Here is a 20749-nt window from a genome sequence, read left to right on the forward strand (position 1 = left end):
CGGCCGAATATCTAAAAAGAGGTCTCTCAGGATCCTTAAGACTGGAGTTAATCCTCTGACGGCACGTTACTAGAACAATATTTATTTAAGAACTGATGTACTAAGTATTTGCCGAACAAAACAAAAAACTGTCACCCTATTTATTTAAGAACTGATGTACTAGTATTTGCCGAACAAAACAAAAAACTGTCACTCACCGGCTACCGCCGAAATGAATCTCACCGTAGGGACCCGAGAAATGCCACCGCTACGCACGAGATGGAACAGCGCGGCCGGGCCCCTCTTCTAGCTTCCTACCGGGCACAGGCTTGCGGCCACGGCACTCTACAAGCTACAGCGCTTAGGTTGATTAGAGTAAACTAATATACTGCACAAGAACCTTAAACAACAGGAATGATCCAAGAATTAACGTGCACGCGCATGCCGGCCGGCCGTGCCCATGCACTGCGCGCACATGCATGCATGCGTTGCCGCGCGAGAGCAGTTCAAAAGAGCTCGCGTTGGGAGGCGCGCTCGCGAGGGCGCGGCATGCCGGCCGGCATGCATGGCCATGGTGTGTCCCGCCGCAAGTAGCAAAGTCTAGGGCCTTTTTCTATCCAAGCATGCGTTTTGTAGCCGGATGGAGTAGTTCAAGTGTATTACAAGGCTAACATTTTCATCTTTCATCCTTGTTCTCTTCTAGCTCTGGGTTATGGGCATGCACCTCGCTCATTGCTTATCACTTCCGGTTCTGGCACCACCTTGTTGTCTGCTGATGAGGACCACATGCATGGTGCTGTAAAAAAAGAAGAGATGTAGTGTACATTGACAGTAGGCCTTGCCTTTTTGGGTTGGGATCCATGCGCCATGCTTCAAAGTGCAATTTCAGATGGAGAAGAAAAACAAAAAAAAGGTAACTTGGATCGTTAACTCGGCACTGATAAATCCATGTTCCTCCGTCACTTCCTTTTGTAACGTACGTTCATCAAACGCGAAAAAAAATGTATTGTCACAGACTTGTCGTAGATGCCAGCTTAATTGGCTCCTTCTAAAGCTGCGTCTCAAGAAGAACGTTACACATCCTCAGATGCGCAAGATGTCAAAAAGGATGATGCAGACGGATCAGGAATTCTTGGAAGCGGACGAGCAGCCCGTACCCGTTTCTCGATGAAACGCAGGGGGTGACTGCAGAGGGGGGGGGGGGGTGGGTGACCACGGCGCGCACTGCAGCAAGAGGCCAGGGCGGCGCGGCAGCCAGGCAGGCAGACGCAACGGTCACTTGACGCCTGAGATCGAGACGCCGGGCAAGGCATGGGGCAGGCACGCCACGGCGGCCCGCGCGCGGCATGGCAGTGTGGCCTACTACAGTGGCGCCCTGCGTGCGGCTTTGCACAGTAGCATCGCGTCTCCTTGTGTAGGCCTTGGGAGAGAAAAAAGAGAGACGATTTTAAACGTTAGGAAGTGTCGGATGACGACGACCCGCAGACTCGGGCGAGAAGGACACATCGGACCAGAGAATCAGAGCTTCCCGATGCAAACAAAGTCGTAGGAGGCGAGGACCACATGCTTCTTCTACCTCGCCTTTCGTTGACACATGCAGATAAGTTTATATATATATGAAAAGAAAAGGTCAAGTTTGGTGGACGGAACCGATGCCTCAATTTTTAGGGATAATTATTTTTATGCCATTGCAAATGACACTGATCCAGAATTTGTCATCGTAAAGTGACTATTTCGATCTATGCCATCGGGGCTGCAAATATTACCCATATTTATCATTATTGTTGCAAGACCGAGAATAATGATTAGAAGTGAATATGGATCTTATAAATTTCTTGTGAAATATATAGTTCACTTCTTGTTCACCTAATGCTATAAAAAATATATCAACGGAAACATAAACTTTAGAGAGACAAAAAGAGAAAAAAGTTCTAAAGCAACATGACTCACGGATACAATATGAATCATATACTCTATTGAAGACCATTATATATGTCTTTGTTCACAAAAGCTTGAAACTAAAATGAATAACAAAGCAAAAAGATAAACAAAAATAACTCTCCAAATTGATGGTCTAGAGGTAAGAGGATTTAAGACCCTCTCAAATACATGAGTATATGAATGTTTATGTCTCTACAGTAAAAAGAACAATTTTCTAAGATCGAAAAATCACAACTTAAAGATAAAAATAAAAATCAACAAAAAAATCATAATCGAAAAAGAAAAACTTGCAAGTAAAGCAATAGAGAGACTAGAAGGAGAGAAATTCAAGTATATGTAAAAATATAAATTTTATTATTCAAAAAGATCAATTCTATTTTAGATAGATTATAAGAGTTTTCTCTCAAAAACTCTCACATATTACATAGGTTAAACGCTCATCTTTCTCTCATCTTAAACCCTAACATTATACTCTCAAATATTGGTACAAGGAGCTCAAGTGACTGATTTAAGTGACATCTAAGTTTACTAACTTTTTCCCAAAATACACTAATACACCGGACTATACAGTGTTTACTTCTATTTCTGCTTCGGTACTAAAAATGCTTCGTTGCTTATTTCATCATACCACCGGACTATCCGATGTGGTCAATAACCCATGTATTGGATGTTTTGGTGTGACATTTTTCTAGGCTCTAAAATAGTTACTCAAATTTAAACTTTGATTAGCTATAAACAAAATTACGTACAAATAAATTTATACCAACCAAAATCACCTTAAATATAAGATTATTAACGACTCATCGTATATAAAAATATATATTTTAACTTGGTATCTCAATTTACAGATCAATGCCTAACAGAGGCATGAAAATACCTAAATGTCCGTGTCTTCTTTCTCTGCTTTGCCTTTTTCCTTCTTGGTAAACACCAGCAGGGAGCTCACCGGTGGCTCTGGTCGAGGTCGCCGCCGACGAATGACAGCACGGCCTGGGTCAAGGTCTACACCATCAGCTCCAAGGCGACTTTACGAACTCGTCCAAGGTACGTGCACTCGCCGGGGATGACCGGAGGCAAGCTCAAGCGACGGCGGAGCTCGGCCATCGGTGCTGGCGAGCTACGAAGGGAGAGGGAGAACAGGGACCCGAGCACCAGTAGGGGGCGGTGAAGCTCACCAGGGGCTCGGTTGTGATGGAGACGCTCTGCAACGGCCGGTAGGCATTGAGCTTCTAGAAGCGGAGGTCAGCCGAGCTCGGTGGGTCGGAGAACGATGAATCCGGCCTGTCCGCTGGCGAGATGAGCAAGAGAGGGGCCAAGAAGATGAAAGAGGGAGCTAGGGAGATGTTGCCGTGTTGAATTGACGAGCAGCTCACCGAGGACGATGGATTTCGTGGCGGCAGCGCATCGGTTCACACGGTCGGAGTTGGGAAAGAATCGGCTCGATCTCGGCCTCGCTCCACCGATGGGCGCCTCCGGCATCGACGCACCCATTTCCGCACCTGCTCACTGCTTTCTCTCGCTCTCCGCTGTCGAACCGCCGTTGCCGAAGATCATCTTCCCCAACTCCGGTGGACCGCCGCCCGCGTCAGTTCCTCTGTCGCCACACCTCCTTGCGTCGTCTCTAGCCAGGTCGAGACTACCCACGGCCTCAGTGCGCCGCAGGTGTGCTCATGCGCCCCTTCTCCACCGCGAATCAACGTCGCCGTTGACCACCCGAGCGCCACAGTCGCCTCACAGGTGCGCGCACCTCTGCGCGTCGCAGCCGATGGCGAGCCCCTCCACGAGTTCACAGCCGCACGACGACCCTGTCTGCGTCATCTCCCGTCGACCACGAAGGAGCCATCGTCAACTACTGCTCCGAGCTCCTGTGCTGCAGCGCCGAAGGAGGCTAGCGATGGAGCTTGGATGGCTACAAACTTTTCCTAGTTCTTAGGATAACTCAAAAAAAAAATGATTAAGGATACAATTAAAAATTATTTCAATCTCTCACCAAAACAGATAAAAAGTAGATCCCTGAAAATATCCAGCAGCACCTCCTCGAGTAAAGGCTTCCACGGCGGGTTGACAAAGTGGCCTCCTAGGGATAAGAGACATAGGGCTAAAAGAGAGAAAAAAAGATCTTTCATGTATAATCCTGTATAATCTCAAATGCTATCAGTTAGTTTTTCTGGGCAACAAACAAACAAATAATCCTTTCCGGTTCTCTCGTACTAAGGAAAGATTCTCTCAATGCCCTAACGTCCACACCGAATATGAACTGAACTGTCTCACGACGTTCTGAGACACATGTTTAGAGTATTTGTTCGTTCTTCTTTTTCTTCTCCCATCTTCTTTGCATTCACATATGTGTAATTGCTGATGGAAGAAATGCCAGATGTTGATGATGATGGTATTATGGGCAATACTAAGAATTTATAATGGCGAAAACTGACGAGTTGATGGTGATGGTATACCAGGGTAAGAAATTGTAACCAGATGGCATATAAGGATAAGCAGTCTTGCGATAGTAAATCGAGGATCAAACGAAATTGTAATGGCAAATAAAAAATTGCCTCCAATTTTTATGTTCTAACAGCTCAACTGATGCTGGAGACGTAAGAAAAACTTCTGTCTGGGCATCGAATTGTTGCAAGTTATCCATTATCTTAATAAATGGCCAACAAAAAAACCTCATGTTCGAGAAATTACCATATTGTTCAACGTTATAATTATCTGACGGTCTAGATTATATTCTAAAGTAAAAATTATAGTTGCTTGATTTCCATACAAATTGGGAAGCAAATTACCTAAATAATGAGTTTATGTAAACTACAATTAATCAATAGTTAAAAACCAAAATAAAAATAATGAAAAATTAGTAGTTCGAGTTCCATATGAATTGAGAAGCAAAATTTCTAAATCAGGAGTCCATAAAAATATATAATTTATAAGAATTAAAAATGGGATTAAAATAGAAAAAAGAAGGCACCATATCAAATATAGGCTTGAAAAAAATTCAAAATAAAAAATAAAATAAATAATATGATTTACATAAGAATTTAGAAGCACATAATAGCACAAAGTCATCATGTCAAGCATATAGTGAGGCAAGGTACAATATATAAATGGTAGATAATAGAAGTCATGACCTCTAGCAGCGGTAAAGGGACATCAATAAATTTAGAAATAGGCAGAATGAGACATATGATGGGATGGGTAGGGGAAGTTATGGGCATCGTGATATTAGACTTGGACCGCACAACTCAAGGTCATGATGTTAGGCATGCGACATGGTTAGGCACAATCCATATCCTACAAATGATACAACCACTATCTCTAATAATAACTAAAGGACATTGACAAAACTGTGAATTGATAGAGCAGGGCATGTAAGCTGGCCACACATCTCACGATCATGGCAGTAGACGAGCGAGGAGCCATATTTGATTGAATTCATTAGGGAATTTAAAAATCACATAATATGTTTGTTGTCACATAGCACAAGATCATAGTGTCAAGTTGACAACAAGATAAGTTACAACTCGTAGGCTGCAGATGGTGGAACAGTGATGTACGATGACGACAAGAAACACTAAGGGCACTGGAGCCAAGCTTAGGCCACGTACCTTGCGGTTGCGGCCACAAGGTAGCAAAGAGTTCTATTTGACTTAATTTGTTGAGGAAGTCAAAAAAATCTGACAATAAATTTATTGTTTCACACCATAAGGTAGTAGTGTCAAAGTAAACGATAACGTAAGGCACAATCACATACTATAGATAGTGGAGCCGTGACCAAAAACGACAACAAGTAACACCTACAAAAGCGGAGGACCAGTAAGACAAAATACAACCGGCAAGAGCTAGCTTTGGCTAGGCACCTTACGATCGTGATGGCAAGCAGCTGAAAAATATGGTTGGTGTTTTTGTATGATAGTGCAGGTCTACTATTATACATACCAAACCACATGATTTTTAGACCGTTAATTTCCTATTGCTGTGATACAGCGAGATCGTAGCTTCTGGTTGTGGGGATGGAGCTGAACAACAGATAGCCACTTAAACGTCCTTGTCAAGATTTTAGCCTGACAGTAGCAGCATTTTTCACATCTAACGTCCTTGTCAAGATGAAGGCACTCTGTTCAGGTGGTCGAATGCTATGCTATCAGACAGATATTTGCAAAAGCTATGCTTTGTAGTTTGCAGCGTCACCAACCCGTGAGTCTGTCAGATACGTTCATGGTGGTATGCAGGAACACGTGAGATGATGTACGTATCTTACACCCAGACAACATCTTGTCTTTGAAATGGAAGGTTCACACATGCATCACCATGTCAATATTCGAGGTACAAACTTCAGGAAAAGCCAAAGTTGTAAAACACTATTATACCACAATAAATAAAGTAGTTTTTCCCCAACAGCACACTGACTGAAATTTCAACCCTTTTTCTTGATTGGTGATGGAACTGATCATATCAATTACAGGAAAGCCAAAAATGTGTTGATATTTTTAGAGGAACAGTAAATCAAATGACAAAAAAACACTGATCCTAGTCCGTTCCTCTGCAGTTCCGCACCAATGCCCCCCTCCTTTTCCCCCTGTATATCACCTACATGTCTAAAACAACAATCATGGGCTCCAGAGGTTCCAGATGGTTTTAAAAGGTACAAACAACAATCATGGGCTCCCACAAGCTGCAGTTTACTTGTACAACTGAATTGGCCATCACAATTGCCAATCTGAATGGGTATTAGCTGTTCAAAGTGAACAACGATAGAAAGTGGTCATATGTATCTGCCACGCCCACCTCAGTAGAGCTTTGTGAACTCGGCGCTCTGGTTAGGTTCTCCGAGCCTGAATGCATCCCTCTCAATTAGGATCTGCAAGGAGCTCATTGTCTTGACCAAAGATGCCCATATCAAGGGTGCACAGCAGAACGTGTAAGCGAACACTGCCAAGGCCCTGACAACACCATTTAGATACCAAGGGAAAGCCATCACAAGGAGTGCGCCGATGATCCCAAACCATGTCATGAGGACAGGAAGTGGCTGGAGGAGGAAGATGTTGATCACAATGGAAGAAAGAGAGAAAGAACCGAGCAAGTACAGAGACCAGCCAAGCAACGGATGCACAGTCCGTGGGATGATGAAGAAGGGAATGGTGTAAGCTGCAAGTATGGACCATGCTGCCACTACTCTGAGCAGGGAGAGCAAAAATATAGTGCTTTTCTCCATTCTTCTGTTGTAGCACATCTTGGATAAGCCAGGCCGCACAAGTCGGATCACTGCAATGACTCCAATGTATAGTAGAGCCTGGATTAATACCAACGGTAGCTCCGATGAATACCTGTTTTGCATCACAATTCACACCGTCAAAATAAAATCAACATATGTTCTAATGTTCAGCAACATCGACCAACATGGCAACAACCCCACTTCATGGAGTAGTATGCTACTCTATCCTTTTAAAAGATTGATGGCAAACCCCTATTTTATGGAACTTTATCCTAACAACGACTAAAACATGGCAACTCCTTGCCGTATGCAACCTTATCCTAAAAGAAAAAAAAAGACATGATATTGCCTTTTCTATGCATCTTTATCCAATGAAGATAGAAAACAATGCTTCTGAACATGTCATCAACCACAACAGTATACACTAACGTGGATGACACCATCATCCACCATTATATGTTTATCTGGTTCTTCTGTAGGGATGCTGCTAATGCTAGAATTTTAGCATGCAATAGAAATAAGCGATACAAAGAATATAAAGAAGCCACTCACCCTAGGTCTTCACGACGTTGTTCATGCCAAGAGAGACCCAAAGGTAAAACTGGCCAAGACCACCAATACCATGGCTTAAACCATGGAGCACTCGGAAATGTAACCACACTGTTTGGTCCGCATGGAATACTCCAGCGAAGCTTTAGATCTGAAAGGTGTAGCCCATTAGTCCGAACTAACAAAATGTATGAGAATGCAGAATAATCGTACTGGTACTGATACTCACAATAATAGGATGCATCCATCTGGTAGCCTAGAGGGAGGCGATAAGTACCATCAAGTTTAGTACCATTAGCTGGTGGATGAAACATTGGCTGATCAAGCAAGTCCGGGAAATAGCTAGCAAGGAAGCCCTGGTCTGCACCATCAGGGTTTTCACGCCCAACAGCTAGTTCATGCAGCATGTTCTTAAAAACGTCCATTGAGGGCTAGAAAGAAAAAGAAAAGTTGAAAGCAAAACATAAGTATATCTGAGGACATCAAGTTGAAAGGTCAGATTAATTTGTTAGAGATACAGCCATGGTTCTGGTAAAATATACAAAAATTAAAATCTTCAGTTGACCAATAGCCATCGAGTGCGTGCATAACATGGGAAGTTGCCAGAACCGGGCCTGCTTACAGTACAGCAATGGGCTCAGAAGCTTGCTGGTCATTTGGTCTACATGGGACATGACTTTGGCATATACAAACTTCAGTAGAATAATGCCCACTGAAGCACATGTCTTAGAGAATACATCTCAATTTTTCAAAACCCAACCAACAAACATGTAAAGTAGAATCCCAAGAAGCACTACCAAATCTTAAAGATTACATGTTCTAGCTTCAAAGTGAAGAGGGGCTAATAAATTTGAGGTAAAAGAATTGCACTTAACTACTGAAGTACTGAAGCAACTTGAAAATCATTACAAAACAGTATACAATGAAACTACAGATATCTTCGTATTTCCACCCAACAAAGAATAAAAGAAGAATCAATTATCAAATGGCAGCTAGGTTTCCACTATGCTGATGTAATGAACAGCAAAGAATGCTTTGCTAGACGCGAAGGAGGTTTATCCATACGCACTCCAAATAACAAAGAAATGATCCATTTTAGGCGCAAGGAATAAAACTTTTGCAGAGGAAATGACAGGCCTGCAGGGCTGCAAATTAGTAAATGTACCTGAAGTACAAAGAGGCCTGTATGGAAGATACATGGATTGATGAAGACAGCACAGAACTGGCCGCACTGAAATAACTCATCAGTGTTCTGGAGGAAAATGTTGTCTGAGTCAAGCATAACAACTCGTTCATATGAAACTAAGCTCCAAGCATACAGCTTGTTTAAAGTCAACTTGAATCGTATGTTAAAGTTTTCTTGTTTCTCATATGGATTCTTCAAATTCTCCACAGAGACTACATTCACACCATCATCTTTCCTAAAGAAACAATTTGAATGCATACATTACTAACAGAGCCACACCAGATGTGAATAAAAAAAGAAGGGCAAATTAGGATTTATACCACTTCAAAACAAGAACAATTTCAAAAAAGCCACAACAAAATAGGAAATTTGTGAAATGCCACGTCAAAAGAGGGTTTCCCAGACTTCTGCCAAGTGCCACCCAAACCTTATAATTATCATTATTGTTTTACCCCTGGATCTCTCATTCTTCCTCCCTATCATGTCCACACTGTGTCCTCACCTGCTCCGCTCCACTGCTGGCACGTCGCCCTCCCTGGCTCCCTCCTGCAGAGCCCTGCCGCAGCAAAACCACAAGGGCATCATGGAACGCTGCATGGTGGAGCTGTTCGGGACCAGAACGTGATGCTCGTCTATAGCAACAGCTCCGTGGCAGCGCATGCTCAGCTTGGCCACATCAGTGAGATTCATTCCACTGCCCTTGGCATGCCCACCTTGGTCAAGACAAAGCGCTCACGAGTCATGTAGGGATCCTGCTCTCCCCCCTCATGATTCCATGCTAAACTCTGAGATATCAAGACCAAGAATGTCGTCACTGGCGATGGCAACAAGAAGACAAGGTCAATTGGTTGGAAGAAGGACCGTGGATAAAAGAAACTGGCCCACAAAAGGTTAAAACTGGCACTAGTCCATATAAATCTCTGTTTAAAGTGTCACTTCATAAAATTCCTATTCTGAAGTGAAATTCCCCAAAATACGGTGTTTTGAAGTGAATAAGTCTAATTTTACCCACAAAAAAAACATATTTCAGCAAGTATAATATATATTTGGCCGCTATAGATGTATGTGGAATGCTTAAGAATAAGTGTACATTCTAGCAACAGCCAGGAAAAAGCATTACATCAGAGCGAAAAAAGGCTGCTTCAAGCATGGTTCAAATCAATGTCACAGGATAAATATGGGTCAACATTCCTATTTGCTAGTTCACCATGCAAGTCATAACAAAGTGAAAAGATACGTGGACTGTTACCTATTATTTGTTTCCATTCTATACTATCACTATCGTTAGTTCTTCATTAGTGGCACTTTTTTAAAGCCAACAACAAAATACAGTGCTGTTATTTTTTTAATGCCCACAAGACGAATAACAACCTCAAATAGTATGTTTTTTTAATGGAAAAGCAGTATGGTAGTATTCATACATTATATGAAATTAATTATCCACTTTAAAGTTCAAAATTAAAAATTCTCAAGCTAGTTGGTCTTTCAACATTTAATATCTAAAGAAAAGGGAAGAAATGTTGGACCACTAGGTGACTAGGATACAAAGAAAACTGACAAATTCCAAATCCAAACATCGGCTGAAGTTGTAAGTTCTTGCAAATCACTAACAAGCCATAAAATGGACAAAATCAACTCAAGTCAACATCCACATGTGGTGCATATTTACATACTAGTCCAACAGAAATATTGTTGTAGACATATGCAGTCCCAATCAGCCAAGTGCTAAGTAGAAGGACAGGTAGTGGAAATCAACAAGTCAAATCTCACAACTCGTCTACAAATATCTGATAGCCGGGCCGCGGTACTCCCCTCAACAAACTTCAAGGCCATACAACTAGTGGGTCAACATGAATGAAAGAGTTAAGCGCTAAGACCGTAAAAGTTAAAAAAGGGACCATTTCCGAAGATGCAATACACGAGCAAGAACACACCCATCTTGCTTCTTCACCCGAAGTACAGGAAGAAACAGTAATTAACAGGAGAAGACGAGAAAGAACCAGAGGCGTCAGACAAGTTCAGATGAGTACGGGGACGAAGACATGGTGCAGGGGCAGAAAGGCATCACCGTTAGTCCGTTAGTATCAGACAAACAACCACCTAGTGCTTAAGGAAACTCAACGAACGAAAATCAACTTTGGACCAAACATCGAACTACGGCGAGGGCGTCGAAACTGAGCATGAAAATATCGCTGAAATTTGCTTCGAAGAACTAAAAAGCAGGCATCAAGTCAAACCCCCGACGCTTAAAAAACCATCGCAAAATGATTCGGAGTTTCGAGCACAGCAAAGCTGGCATAAAAAACCTACAAGGACGTCCGTGACCGAACGTCCAGCGATCCAAGTCAGCGCCACACGGGAGGCAGCGAGTGGCGCGCAGAGAGCGAGAGCGACAGAGAGGAGGGAGGGGTGCCTTACAGCGACTGGACCCAGAGCGGCGGGACGTCGAGGGACGCGATCACGACGCGGTCGGCGTCGGCGCTGAGCCGGCCCAGCGACCGCATCATGACGCGCGTGGCCACGTAGAACTCGTAGTCCCGGGGCGTGCCCATGTACATCATCGCCGCGTACGCGTGCCGTCGTGGCCCCGCCGCCGCGGCGACCTCCGCCCCCGCCCCCGCCGCCACCACGGCCACCCACGCCGCCACGAACAACGGCAGCCCTAGAGACCGCCACCAGCTTCGCACCATTCCCGCCGGGGAACTAATGAATCCCACTTCCCACCAAGACGCCCAGATCTGGCTACGAGCGTGGACCGCCGGGCCCTTGCCGAGCAAGGCCGGGGAGCATCCGCGGACGACGGGAGCTCGTCGGCTCGGCGGAAGAGGCCGGCAGGGGGTCGCCGGCGAGGTTCCTCGAGAACTCGGGAGCGGTGGATTTTTCTCCTTTTCTCTCTCTTTGTGATTTGTTTCGCTCGCTTCAACGGGAATGGGAAAAGGTAACAGGGGGCAGTGGAAGTGGATGGAGCAGCAGAATAGACGCGACACTGGCAAGTACTGTACTAGGCGACTGGTGGTTCCGCTGACGTTAGTTGTAAAAAAAAAAGTTAATTCGCATTTAACAATTAAGAGACAGCCTAAAATATTAGATAATTATTTTTATAAACAATATTTTATTTATTTATAGATGCTATCTGTTATTCCTAAGCCCAACTTTCCACATATCCTTTAACAATTAGATATCATTTAGATTACTTACCTCTAACTTACATAACACATTGTCTATATTGTATATATATGATATAGAATCGTATTACATACAGCTACTGTCTGTATCACTGCACATACCCTAATAGCATAAAGCTAGATAGTTTCGCACAAGATTTCAATTTCGTTTTACTGATTTTTTTCTTTCCTGTTGAAATTTCAGTTATTTTGTCATATATTATATGAATCTCTCGTGTTAGTAAAAAATATTCAAAATTAAACATTTCATTTTTCTTTAAAATTCTTGAATTTTTGTAAAATTTCCCTGAAATTTCGCGTAATCGAAGGCGGCGCACAGCCCATCGTTTTTTTTACGTCTGAGTTTACTCAATCCAGGTCAAATCAAGCTTGGTTACGGACTAGACTCGGTCATCTTACCGCTTATTTGTTTCAACTAAAGATAATAAAATTTAATTTATAAATTATGGATTATAAAAAAACTAGATGGTTACTATTTGGATCGTAAAAAGCTAGTAGCTATTTGTCAATTTGAATTTTGAGTAGGTGCACTATTATTTTTGGATGTCAATAGTCTATAATGCCCTCTGCTATTTTGAATAGGGGAGTAGCAGAGCGAATAAATACCTTGAAAGTTTGATAGGTATTTTGGTCTTTTGGAGTCCATAATATACTACAATTTGATGGAAAATGGATTAATGTATTGTGACAATTTGCAATCTAAATTGCTATAATTTATAAGTAAGAAGTCGATTGTTTGTTTCAGCTAGAGATTGGCTAAAATAAACACTATCTTAAAGTCTGTTTGATAGAGTTCTATCTAATCTAAAATCTTTTGCGAGAGTGATTCTCTAATAGAAGTGATTCTATGGCTGAAAATAATTCTATAGTGATTATCTAGAATAAACTATATAAAGGAAGTGATTCTGTGTAAGAAGTGAATCAGAAAAAGTTACTTTTCTCAGCTCCGAACATCTAGATTATTTCATAAAATTACTTTCACAAATTTCACTAAAACTTAAAACTGTTATTTAACAGAGTTCTTCTAATTCCACTCAAAAAGCTACTCGTGTATTTAATAAAACCCTTAGTCAAAAGGGGTTAAAGCTGAGTGGGCTGGGCCGAGTCTCTCTCTCTCTCTCTTTTTTCGAGATTTGGGCTAGACTAAATGCCTAATTGCAGTCGAAAAAAAATGACGAGGCCTATCAAGAAAGGCACAAATTTGCCACCTACTCATCATCACTGCCATTTGTTCGTATGCTTTGCTTCCAGAGGCAGGAACCGCCGGTCCGCCGTCCGCCAACCACATCTCGCGACATCCCAGCTCATTGGTTCTTGCCAAGGAAAAAGGTGGAAAAGATCGAATCTTTTTGCTGTTCCAGTTCCTTTCCTGCTCTTCGTTCGGCGCCATGAGCAATACGCTGCTTCGGGTGTACCCTTCCGAGCTCAAGATCCCATGTAAGTGTCTTCAAGAATCAATCCTAATCCGCGGCGCTGCTCGATGCTTTTCTGAGCTGATTATCGTCATCTTGCTTCTGTTGCCGCGAGAAGTTGAGATCAAGAAACAGCGGTCTTGCTGCATGCAGCTGACGAACAGGACCGACCAGTACGTGGCCTTCAAGGTAAAATTCCCCTGTTCTTGCTTTTGTTCCGAGCTGCTACTGTGATGCACTGGGGTGGAAGAATGATTGGTTTCAATGTTCCGATCCGTAGGTGAAAACGACGAACCCAAGAAAGTACACGGTTCGACATACCTGCGGTATACTTCTTCCCTGGAGCTCGTGCAATGTCACAGGTGCTGTCTGACCAGTGTGTGCTTGCTTGATTGACTGGTATCATTGATTCAAATTGTCATTGAAGTGTTGGCATATATTGGTGTAGTTATTATGCAAGCTCCTATGGAGATGCTATCAGATTACCATTGCAAGGACAAATTCCTTGTGCAGAGCGTCGTGGTGCCGGATGGGGCGACGATGAAAGACTTTGTGCCTGGATTAGTACATTCTTGTAGCACTTTGAGTTCATGGATGTCTATCCTCTATTGCCTACATGAACTGTTACTGTTGCAATTTACAGTTCTCTAAAGCTCCGGGCAGGGTAATTGAGGAGTTCAAGTTGCGTGTGGTGTACATAGCTGCTAATCCTCCCTCACCGGTTCCTGAGGAGGCAGAAGAAGAGGATTCATACCCTCAGTCAGAGGTGATGGGCTATGAAATGAAAAGATCTTCTGTCTCTGATGCTGTAAGTAATGTCATTAATGTTTGTTGCTACAACTAAGAGATTGTCATACATTTTGTAATGATATATTTGTTTCTTTTGCAGGCACCTACTTGTACAGGCGCATCTGGAGAAGAATCTTCATGTGCTGAAGTAACTCTTTGCTCAGTATAGAAATCATTTCTGAATTTGTCGTTGTCACATAGATATACTGACTAGTTTTGGTACCATGCCATTGTGAGTATAACAGTATGATACCTTGCGAGAACTTGTACATCTTCTCAGTGTATATCCTTGTTTTGCCAATTAATCAAGTATTATCCAAAGTTTTAGGATAAAAAAATTATGCTGCAAAGTAAACCATCAGTTCACTCTATTTTCCCCGATTTTTTTATTGTATGTGATTGTACAGGGTACCTCAGTAATATCAAGGCTGGTTGGAGAGAAGGAGCGTGCAGTAGATGAAAAACAGAAGGTTCAGCAAGAAATGGTAAGATTGTCCTTAACTCCCTTCTGCTACTTAGACTGAATACTTATGCAGTAAAAAGTGTTGGAAAACAAAGCTAACAATTCTATTAATGAGGCCTAGTAATTTAGGATCCATGAAGGGAATACCTTTGATTTTCAACTTTGGATTGACCATCAGGCCACATTTTATGGATGTCATTTTCTCATAACTGGAAAATGCTTGTGTGCAACGCTGTACATGTATGCAAACAGAAAATGTCGTGCTTTACAGTTGGTACTGACTCTGATGCCCACAGTCTATGCATGTCTTGCATCATTGCATGAGCAACCTCCTGACAGAAGCTGATAACTTCTGAACGCGGACGGACAAAATACAACCACTTTCTTTTTACCATGAAATACGTCATCTACCTATGATTCTGAATTTTCTAAGGAATACCTAGATATGTATTTTACCGCCAAATATGTGAACATTTGAATTTATTCTTGTTTCAGGAACTGCTTAGGGAGACAAGATCACCTCAACAGGGATTCTCACTCATATTTGTACTGATAGTCTTCGTGGCATCAGTCTTCATTGGACACTTGATGAACGCAATCAAGGTTTAGAAAGGGTTCATCAGGTTCTAAGTAAACATAGAAAATGAAAATTTTGCATTGAATTCATGTGTATATGTTTTTTTGACGGGATAATCGTGTGTACATATTTTTGTCAGTTATAATCCTATGTCAGGTTCAGTTATATAGGAGTTCTGATTTTAATTATCAACATTGATAGAGCTTCTTCGCTACATCCCGGGGAAACCTGTATTCAAATGTATTTTCCAATGGAGGTTTTGTATGAACAGAATTTCCTGAGAATTTGACAGCAAAAGCACATCTCTAAGGTCCTGAAGATGCACACAAACATATACACCACTGATAGCGCGGAATATTCTGCTATTGTTGTTCCACAGGCTACCATAGACAGAAAATGAGCTAATGCTAAACATACGTGCAGTGGCGGAGCTTGTGCCAAAATTCAATGAGAATTGATGAAGCTAAATGGGTTTCAACTGAGCTATAGGCGACAGAATTAAAGAAAGTTGAGAGATTAAACTAAAATACACTACAAAATGCATAAAATATACTATAAAACACAGAAAATTTATTACGATAAGAGAAGCCATGACTCACTCTAACCACAACAAGGCTCCGTCTCTACATAAGTGGCTCAATTCTAAGTGAGGGTAATCAGGTAATCCTTTGTGTCGCCGGCAGGCGAAAACTGAGGGGGCTGCACCCTGTTGTCTCTTCTGATTCTTTCTATGCACGGTGATGCAAAACAGAGTCAATTCGTCATGTCAGACATTAACCATAAAAATTGGATGGTGTAATCCGTTTTGGTAAGAACTGTTTTACTGGATGCAGCAGATGCAATTGAAAAGTGTTCAGGGCCTTTTAGCTGGCAGATTGTGCAATTTGTAAGTCGAAATAAACACGTTAGATTGTAAAATTTAGATGGTACAATCTAGTTCTTATATTATAATAATCTAACTTTTTAAAATTCATAATTTATAAGTTGTTTTTCAGTATTCACAGCTAAAGTAAATATGTCTTCAATGTAAAAAAAAAAAATCAGAGAGAGAACACGGAGAGGAAGACGTTGTATATTTTATTAAGTTAGATGTTGTAGGATCGAGAATGATGATTAGATGAGGGTGAATAGATACCTTCAATTCTTAGATGGTCTTTTCATAATCTTTTACCTAACGTGCCTCAAAACAACATGCGAAAGCAAAAACTTAAGAGAAACACATTGTACCAAAAGATCCTTTAAAAAAGCATGGTTTTTATGGATGAAATTGAACACTAGGTTCCATTAAAAATCAATACATGCATCATTGCACACAAAAGCTTGCAATTTAAGAAAAAAAATACTTAAATCAAAAGAGATAGTCACCGGGTGAAAAAACTCTTTAAGTTGATGATTTAGAGGTAAGTGAATTTAAGACTAATTCTGAATATGAATTTTATGCATCTAGCAACATACGTTACTTTAACATGGTGAAAGATTTTAGCCCTCAAACCAAAATGAAAATTACAATGAAAACTGAAAAACTCACAACGAAATAAGGGATCCAATAGAGAAAAACTAGAAGGAGATGAATACAAGCATAAGAGGCAACATGAACTTTATTATTTGCAAAGGACATCCCTATCCTCAGTAGATTAAAAAGTATTTTACATTAAAAAACTCTCACTAAAAAATAGGCTAAGCACTCCTCTCACATTTCTAAAATCGTAGCTTACAATTCTCGAAAGGTTGGCTCAAAGTGCTCAACTAGTCATCCTTTTTTATTTATAACATAGGTTTATTGATCCCTAAATTTTCTAGATTGCTTCTAAAATACCTATCTCTTTCAATGCACTCATACCTACTTCTGAGACCATTTTCGTCCATATTTTTCCTCATCCATCGGACAACCATGGTACCTTCATGACTTAGTTTCGTCTCAACGCAAGTTTTACAATGATGTCACGTGCACTCCTCCTTCATACAGTTTTAAGGCTAAACCGCGAAACCGCTTTGCACACTTCTTAAAGTGTGACTCACCACCATTTGCTTACACCTTAAGCAAATGACCCGATGTTGACACGTGTACTCGATCTTGCGATCTTGACCGCTGGTAAATCTCTCTCACTTCCGATCATTCGGGTCGTCTTGTCACTTGCACTGGCATTCCTCGCTTAACTTTGTCAACACGCCGTCTTCATCCATATTTTCATGCTTTGCTTGCTTTCCATATATACAACTAGGATCACCCTTAACTATCCAACCTCCTTGATCGTCCGACATCAAGCACACCGCTTAACCCCGATCATTCCATCGTTGATCGTCAAGTTACCTCCATCACTTGCGCACCATGAGACAAGCAAACACGTACCTCTAATTCCACCTCAAACTAGTTAAAAATTAGAATTCTCAATTTAAAGCACATCCTACAAAAATCGTGAACACTGGATGATCCGATCGGTATACACTCCTTCGAAGCACCAGACCATCCGACGCTTGTAATTCTAACTCTATTGGAAAATCCTCCGGCGAAGCATCCATTATACACCCGTCCATCGCCAGACCATCCAATGAGGACAACTTCATTAGTCACCCCATTTCATAACTTTTGGAACAAATGCTCCGGTGAACTCTCCGACTAGCATATCTTCAACCGCCGCACCATCCGGCGTGTATATTTTCACCAAACAAGTTTTGCAACCTCTTTAAAAAAATTAGTCCAGCTTGCACTACTGACCATCACCGGACCATCCGGTGTTGCAATGGATTTTTTCTTCTAAGTCAAAACCCTCTAGCGTGAAATCTTCCTGAGCGCTGAACTATCCGTTGTGTTTCTTCCTGAGCGCCGAACCATCCAGGGTGTACAAAATTTCTAGCTTCGGATCATCCGGCGAGTACAATTTTTCCTGACTCAAAAACTAAAACGTTAACTCCCTTTTCTCTGCACCTTTGGTTAGTCACGATCATAAATTACAATATACAAATATATTCATATAATCTAAAATCATCAAATTAAATTATTAACCTTATTAATTACTCATAATATATAAATTAAGACATATTTTAATTTAATTTTTCATGTGTGATCCTTAGCCACTGGACCTGTGGAAGAACCACAGCAAGGTGCTTAAACGAATCAATAAAAATTGTAAATAGCTTTGCCGTTTTGCTACAGAACAAGAGTAGGCGAGAGCACAACGGCATGAACAGGGAAAGAAACAAGATAAAGCTTCCGTTAGTGGTACCCTACGTCGGAACAACGTAAACATTTACATTGTGGTGAGCCACCGCGGCCAACTCCACCGCCAACCTGACCGCAACCACAGCGACCACTCCGGCAGCACCGCACCAAGCAGCGCTCCGCCGCCACCAACGCCGCTGGACGGTCCTCCTCGTCGCCTCCGCCGCGGCCTCGTGCTTCTTAGCAATGGCATCCGACGTTACCTCGCGTGTTCCCATGGCATCGCGCTTCTTGCCAATGGCGCCGGGCGTTACATCCTTGAGTACTTCCATGGCCTCCCGCTCAGCGTCGCGGTTCTTGGCAATGCAATCGGACGTCGCCTCTTGGCGTGTCTCCACGGCCTCGCGCTCAGCGTCCCCCGCCGCCGCCTCCTGGCACGAGTCGGTGCACGAGCACCCGGACCCCGAGCAGTTAGCCTCCTCCTCAAGCTCTCCCAACCCCCCCCCCCCCTTCTCCTCCTCCTCGGCTTCAGGTGCAGCGACGGCGCGCCGCGCCTGATCGAACGTGGACTCGAGGACGGCGAAGCGCGCCTCGGCCTCGGCCAGGTGCCCCGGGCGCACGCCGCCGTGACACTCCCCTTGGCGGCGAGGAGCGACCGGAGGAAGTCGGTCCTCGTCTTGATCTCCACGAGGAGCCGCCCCGCTGCCTGGACGACAGCGCGTCGTCGAGGCAGGCGCAGGGCTCGTCGAGCTTCCGGTCCACCACGGTGTTCGCGCGCCGTCCCTGCGTCGCCGGCGGCATGTCCATGGGCGGGGCGCTGGTTTCTGGCTCGCGCGCCGTCGTCGTTGGTGTGGTGCACGCACGCACCAGGAGGTGTGTCAACGTCGCGATCGAGGGGTGGTTTCGCTCTGGTCTTGAGCGGTCGCGCGTGAGGTTTTGGGGAGTTGCAACGCTTCGCCTGAACGTGCGCGCTTCGGTAACTGCACTGCACGGGGGCGTGCACTGGATTTGATTTGTTCGTTTGATTGCTTCGTGCCGTGTGAAATGGTGAGGTGCACGCATCTCCGGTCTCCGGATGGCAGTAAGACGCAGGCCTGATCTCTAGAGTGCAAGAATGTTTCGTGGAGCGATGCATCAAATACTCTAGTACAGATATCAGGGGCCGGTGTCGACGCGTGTGGCGATTTTAGCCAATCAAAATTGCAGCGCGAGTTCAGGACCGTGGCTGGAGAAGTAGGCCTCTGTACGGGCTCCATTTGTTAGACTGCGCGCGCACAGCCCAGGAAAATTTATAGGCTGAAAGACCACAGTAGCTAGTCGGTCTTTTCCCTAGTTCCCGACCTTTTTTATTTCTATATTTCGAAAATAAAAAATTATAAAAATAAACGTCCATTTGAAAAATTACAGAAAATGGACTATCGTTGCTCCCTTGGAAGGGTGACAACATGTGGCTCTTCTAACAGACGGTATATTTAAAAATAAAAAATTATATTCTATTATTAAATCCGTTGATCATTGAAAGTGCGACATGTTTAATAGGTAACAATTTTTTATTTTTAAATCCGTTGATCATTGGAAGTGCGACATGTTTATATTTTTAAACATGTCACCTATTAAAAGGGCAGCGGGCAACATTAGCCTAGTTTTATTTTATTTTTTCAAATGGATACTTCCTTTTATAGTTTTTATTTTCAAAATATAAAAAAATCCCTAGCTCCCTGCCAAGCAAATCGAGGGGCAATAACGCGAGTGCTAGTGCTATATGCTGCAGGAAATTTCGTCGCGGCTAGTGCAATGTCACAAATGAGCTCACAGACCCAACAACATTGGAAGCTTTAGGTCATCTCTAATAGGACCCGTATCAGCCCCGGACCCGTATCAGCCCCGGACCCGTATCCACATCGGGTGCTGGTCGATGTGAGCCCGCAATTTGGCTCTAGCGGAGTCCGGATCGAGCTCCACAAGGATGCGGGAGGGGACTGGCGATAGCAAATTTGCGGAGGGATGCAACGTCTGCTTCACTGTTCGCGACGGGACTAGCGAATGGTCTGTGCCTCCCGCGGAGCGACGGAAGGGAATCTGGTGAGTCCTGGTGGAGGCGAGGCGGGCGGCTTCGGTGGCCGACGGAAGCGAGAAGCATTCGGTGACCGGGCATACAACGCATCATCCCTCACAGCTGATGACTGGGCTGCTGCAGATCCAGCGGCCAAGCTCCTAGGTTCCCCACCGTCGGTGTGCTCGGCCACAGTAGTAGGACCGTGGTCGTTGCCAAACATCTGGTAAGTCCTGGGTTCCT

The 20749-nt window shown here is 43.2% G+C and overlaps 2 protein-coding genes and 1 pseudogene across 3 annotated transcripts; 1 reads left to right on the plus strand and 2 right to left on the minus strand.

The window, feature by feature from the left end:
* Positions 1-6257: 6257 nt before the first annotated feature.
* Positions 6258-11803, minus strand: LOC133924717 (putative glucuronosyltransferase PGSIP8). Of its 2 annotated transcripts, XM_062370380.1 has the most exons (6): positions 11286-11425; positions 9370-9652; positions 8847-9102; positions 7911-8112; positions 7685-7832; positions 6258-7244 (listed from the first exon to the last, which is right to left on the minus strand). In XM_062370380.1, the coding sequence occupies exons 2-6, from the start codon at positions 9555-9557 to the stop codon at positions 6707-6709; spliced, it is 1332 nt and encodes a 443-aa protein (XP_062226364.1). In that variant the 5' UTR covers positions 9558-9652; positions 11286-11425; the 3' UTR covers positions 6258-6706. The 2 variants fall into 2 exon arrangements, with proteins under 2 accessions (XP_062226364.1, XP_062226363.1); XM_062370379.1 differs by lacking the exon at positions 9370-9652 and having other exon boundaries at positions 11286-11803.
* A 1469-nt stretch (positions 11804-13272) lies between these two features.
* Positions 13273-15478, plus strand: LOC133924719 (vesicle-associated protein 1-3-like). Its single transcript, XM_062370381.1, has 8 exons — positions 13273-13489; positions 13583-13653; positions 13745-13826; positions 13913-14028; positions 14108-14272; positions 14354-14401; positions 14661-14738; positions 15212-15478. Exons 1-8 carry the CDS (start codon positions 13441-13443, stop codon positions 15323-15325), a joined length of 723 nt encoding a protein of 240 aa, XP_062226365.1. The 5' UTR covers positions 13273-13440; the 3' UTR covers positions 15326-15478.
* A 3040-nt stretch (positions 15479-18518) lies between these two features.
* On the minus strand, positions 18519-19260 carry LOC133923728 (uncharacterized; annotated as a pseudogene).
* Between the last annotated feature and the right edge of the window lie 1489 nt (positions 19261-20749).

The sequence above is a fragment of the Phragmites australis genome, chromosome 7 (assembly GCF_958298935.1).
Source record: "Phragmites australis chromosome 7, lpPhrAust1.1, whole genome shotgun sequence".
Lineage (NCBI taxonomy): Eukaryota > Viridiplantae > Streptophyta > Magnoliopsida > Poales > Poaceae > Phragmites > Phragmites australis.

Excerpts from the sequence above, each read along its gene's own strand:
- LOC133924717 (XM_062370379.1), bottom strand. The coding sequence starts at position 11,557 with ATGGTGCGAAGCTGGTGGCGGTCTCTAGGGCTGCCGTTGTTCGTGGCG. Across the intron at positions 9,103-11,285 it reads CCGCTCTGGGTCCAGTCGCT|GAAAGATGATGGTGTGAATG; the intron begins GTAAGGCACCCC and ends TTGTTTCTTTAG. Across the intron at positions 8,113-8,846 it reads CAGGCCTCTTTGTACTTCAG|CCCTCAATGGACGTTTTTAA; the intron begins GTACATTTACTA and ends TTTTCTTTCTAG.
- LOC133924719 (XM_062370381.1), top strand. The coding sequence starts at position 13,441 with ATGAGCAATACGCTGCTTCGGGTGTACCCTTCCGAGCTCAAGATCCCA. Across the intron at positions 13,490-13,582 it reads TTCCGAGCTCAAGATCCCAT|TTGAGATCAAGAAACAGCGG; the intron begins GTAAGTGTCTTC and ends TGCCGCGAGAAG. Across the intron at positions 14,029-14,107 it reads AAGACTTTGTGCCTGGATTA|TTCTCTAAAGCTCCGGGCAG; the intron begins GTACATTCTTGT and ends TGCAATTTACAG.